General features: G+C 50.8%; 1 protein-coding gene across 1 annotated transcript in view; it reads left to right on the forward strand.

Annotated features, from left to right (window-relative positions):
* Positions 1-728: 728 nt before the first annotated feature.
* Positions 729-4,651, forward strand: part of LOC310966327 (filamin-C-like) — a gene marked incomplete at its 3' end in the record, with an annotated part of 16,555 nt that continues 12,632 nt past the window's right edge. Inside the window, exons 1-2 of the mRNA XM_083940907.1 lie at positions 729-1,096; positions 1,254-1,529. Of these exons, the coding sequence (XP_083797033.1) occupies positions 1,421-1,529 (109 nt within the window). The remainder of the gene's footprint in view (positions 1,097-1,253; positions 1,530-4,651) is intronic.

Consider the following 4,651-nt stretch of genomic DNA (forward strand, 5'->3'; position numbering starts at 1 on the left):
CCGTAACAAAACAAAACTCATTCATAAAAAGGCACAATAATTAATTAATGAGAGCACATCTCTCAACACAAACACACACACACACACACACACACGTGAAATTTATAAAAAGTCATATTTATCATGTAATATAATAATGTATCATTATATATATTATTTAATGTTAAATTTGTTTATTAATATTAGAATAGAAATATATAATATTTTATACATATATATAAATATTATATATATGTATAAATATATAATATTTATACATATATGTAAATATTATATATTTATATATATGTATAATTATTATATATTTATATTACACATATATAAATATATATATAATATAAATATTATATATATATTTATATATAATATTTATACATATATGTATAAATATTATATATATAATTATTATATAATTATACATATATATAATATTTATATATATATGTATAATTTTTATATATTTAAATTATAATAATAATAATAATTATTATTATTATAATTTTCCGCCTCGTGAACGTTTCTGATCTCAACAGTGAAATCTCAGCTTGTGTCTGATTGGCTGCCGTCACTGACGTCATGTTTCAGTCCAAACGGGTCCGGTGTTTCCAAAAATACCCGGAGGAGTCACCGCGGAGCCCCGGGTCCGGGGTGGGGGTCCGGCCCCGCCCCCGCCCCGCAGCAGCCAATGAGCGTGAGCCCGGGGTTCCGTCCTCGGTGCAGATCCGACTTTGGTGTGAACGGACACGGAGAGACGTTCCTGAGAGTCCAGCTCAGTGACGCCGACCCTTTAAACCTGTGACCCAGAGACCGGCACCGGGACCGGCACCGGCACCGGGACCCACCTCAGAGGAGCAGGCCGCCGTCTGCGCGTCTTTACGCGGACACAGGAGCGGAGTGAGTCTCCTCCTCCATGTTTATTTCGGGGTCCAGGGGCGCAGCTCAACTTTCCTCTGGACTTCATGTTCGTTTGTGTCGGAGCTCCTGACTCTGCCGGACCGGACTAAGTCAGTCCGGATTAACTGAGTCCGGATTAACTCTGTGGATCTGGATCTGTGAGCGGTGTGAGCGCGTCAGTCCCGCCCGGTCTCGGTCCCCGGTCTCTGGTCCCTTTCTCTGCCGGTCCCCCTCCCGGACCCTAATCACACGCCACCATGATGAGCAACAGCAGCTTCCTGGAGCCGCAGTTCTTCCAGAGCTCCGCGGACCTCGGTGAGGAAGAGGAGGAGGAGGAGGAGGAGATGCCCGCCACAGAGAAGGACTGGCCGAGGACGCTCCGTGGAAGAAGATCCAGCAGAACACCTTCACCAGGTGGTGCAACGAGCACCTGAAGGGGCTCAACAAGCGGATCGCGGACCTGCAGAAGGACCTGAGCGACGGGCTGAAGCTGATCGGGCTCCTGGAGGTCCTGAGTCAGAAGAAGATGTTCCGGAAGTACCACCTCAGACCGAACTTCCGGCAGATGAAGCTGGAGAACGTGTCTGTGGCTCTGGAGTTCCTGGAGAGGGAGCACATCCGGCTGGTGTCCATAGGTGAGTCCTTATTAATATTATTAATATTATTATTAATATTATTAATTATTATTATTAATATTATTATTATTATTTATATTATTAATATTATATTAAAGTAGAGGGAGCACATCCGGCTGGTGTCCATAGGTGAGTCCTAATTATTATTATTAATATTACTATTAATATTATTAATTATTATTATTATCATTATTATTATTATTATTATTATTATTAAATGAGAGGGAGCACATCCGGCTGGTGTCCATAGGTGAGTCCTTATTAATGTTAATATTATTATTAATTATTATTATTATTATTATTATTATTATTAACATCATTAGTCTGGTCTGGGGGTCTGGGGGTAGCTGTGGCTGATGTGGTCTGGGGGTCTGGGGGTCTGGGGGGTAGCTGTGGCTGATGTGGTCTGGGGGTCTGGGGGGTAGCTGTGGCTGATGTGGTCTGGGGGTCTGGGGGGTAGCTGTGGCTGATGTGGTCTGGGGGTCTGGGGGTCTGGGGGGTAGCTGTGGCTGATGTGGTCTGGGGGTCTGGGGGGTAGCTGTGGCTGATGTGGTCTAGGGGTCTGGGGGGTAGCTGTGGCTGATGTGGTCTGGGGGTCTGGGGGTATGGGGGGTAGCTGTGGCTGATGTGGTCTGGAGGTCTGGGGGGTAGCTGTGGCTGATGTGGTCTGGGGGTCTGGGGGTAGCTGTGGCTGATGTGGTCTGGGGGTCTGGGGGTCTGGGGGGTAGCTGTGGCTGATGGGGTCTGGGGGTCTGGGGGGTCGCTGTGGCTGATGTGGTCTGGGGGTCTGGGGGTCTGGGGGGTAGCTGTGGCTGATGTGGTCTGGGGGTCTGGGGGTCTGGGGGGTAGCTGTGGCTGATGTGGTCTGGGGGTCTGGGGGGTAGCTGTGGCTGATGTGGTCTGGGGGTCTGGGGGGTAGCTGTGGCTGATGTGGTCTGGGGGTCTGGGGGTCTGGGGGGTAGCTGTGGCTGATGTGGTCTGGGGGTCTGGGGGGTCGCTGTGGCTGATGTGGTCTGGGGGTCTGGGGGGTCGCTGTGGCTGATGTGGTCTGGGGGTCTGGGGGTCTGGGGGGTCGCTGTGGCTGATGTGGTCTGGGGGTCTGGGGGGTCGCTGTGGCTGATGTGGTCTGGGGGTCTGGGGGGTCGCTGTGGCTGACTGGCGGCTGACAGCTGAGCTCTGCTCTGTTTCAACGACAGCTGCTGAAAATAAACTCAGAGGAAACAAACGGATCCACTTCAGTCTGTGATAGAAACCGCTTCAGACCAGGACCAGGACCAGAACCAGGACTCTGGAGTCAGGACTCTGGACTCAGGACACTAGAACCTGGACTCTAGAGTCAGGACTCTGGACTCAGGACACTAGAACCTGGACTCTAGAGTCAGGACTCTGGACTCTGGACACTAGAACCTGGACCCTGGACTCTGGACACTAGAACCTGGACTCTGGACTCAGGACACTAGAACCTGGACTCTGGACTCTGGACACTAGAACCTGGACTCTGGACTCTGGACACTAGAACCAGGACTCTAGAGTCAGGACTCTGGACTCAGGACACTAGAACCTGGACTCTATAGTCAGGACTCTGGACTCTGGACACTAGAACCTGGACCCTGGACTCTGGACACTAGAACCTGGACTCTGGACTCTGGACTCTGGACTCTTTGTTTGGACAACACTGATGGGCTTTTATTGTGAAGGACTGAAGCTTGGACAACATTGATGGGCTTTTATTGTGAAGGAGCAGCAGCTCCAGTGTTTACGGAGAGGAGATCTAAAGGGTTAGCACACGGCTAATTCGGCGTTTTAGCGTGTTAGCGTGTTAGCTTGTTAGTGTGTTAGCATGTTAGCGTGTTACTGTGTTAGCGTGTTAGCATGTTAGCGTGTTAGCATGTTACTGTGTTAGCGTGTTAGCGTGTTACTGTGTTAGCGTGTTAGCGTGTTACTGTGTTAGCGTGTTAGCATGTTAGCGTGTTAGCATGTTAGCGTCCTTTTGACCACAAAGATAAATTAAAACAATATAAATTTACAAAGAGAAAAAATTCGACTTTTGTTTAAAAACATTAAAAGAACTTTAAACATTTAGATTTGGACCGAGACCCGGGTCTGAGACCAGGGACCGAGACCAGGGTCTGAGACCAAAGACTGAGACCAGGGACCGAGACCAGGGTCTGAGACCAGGGTCTGAGACCAGGGACTGGGACCAGGGTCTGAGACCAGGGTCTGAGACCAGGGACTGGGACCAGGGTCTGAGACCAGGGTCTGAGTCCAGGGACTGGGACCAGGGTCTGAGACCAAAGACTGAGACCAGGGTCTGAGACCAGGGTCTGAGACCAGGGACTGAGACCAGGGTCTGAGACCAGGTTCTGAGACCAGGGACCGAGACCAGGGTCTGAGACCAGGGACCGAGACCAGGGTCTGAGTCCAGGGTCTGAGACCAGGGTCTGAGTCCAGGGTCTGAGTCCAGGGTCTGAGACAAGGGTCTGAGACCAGGGTCTGAGACCAGAGACTGGGACCAGGGTCTGAGACCAGGGTCTGAGACCAGGGTCTGAGACCAGGGACTGAGACCAGGGTCTGAGACCAGAGACTGGGACCAGGGTCTGAGACCAGGGTCTGAGACCAGGGACTGAGACCAGGGACTGAGTCCAGGGTCTGAGACCAGGGACTGAGACCAGGGACTGAGTCCAGGGACTGAGACCAGGGTCTAAGACCAGGGACTGAGACCAGGGACTGAGTCCAGGGTCTGAGACCAGGGTCTGAGACCAGGGACTGAGACCAGGGTCTGAGACCAAAGACTGAGACCAGGGACTGAGACCAGGGTCTGAGACCAGGGTCTGAGATCAGGGACTGAGACCAGGGTCTGAGACCAAAGACTGAGACCAGGGACTGAGACCAGGGTCTGAGACCAGGGTCTGAGTCCAGGGACTGAGACCAGGGTCTGAGTCCAGGGTCTGAGTCCAGGGTCTGAGACCAGAGACTGAGACCAGGGACTGAGTCCAGGGACTGAGACCAGGGTCTGAGACCAGGGTCTGAGTCCAGGGACTGAGACCAGGGTCTGAGTCCAGGGTCTGAGTCCAGGGTCTGAGACCAAAGACTGAGTCCAGAGACTGGGACCAGGTCTAGGG

The sequence above is a fragment of the Echiichthys vipera genome (genome assembly GCF_963691815.1).
Source record: "Echiichthys vipera genome assembly, contig: SCAFFOLD_128, whole genome shotgun sequence".
NCBI classification, from domain to species: domain Eukaryota; kingdom Metazoa; phylum Chordata; class Actinopteri; order Perciformes; family Trachinidae; genus Echiichthys; species Echiichthys vipera.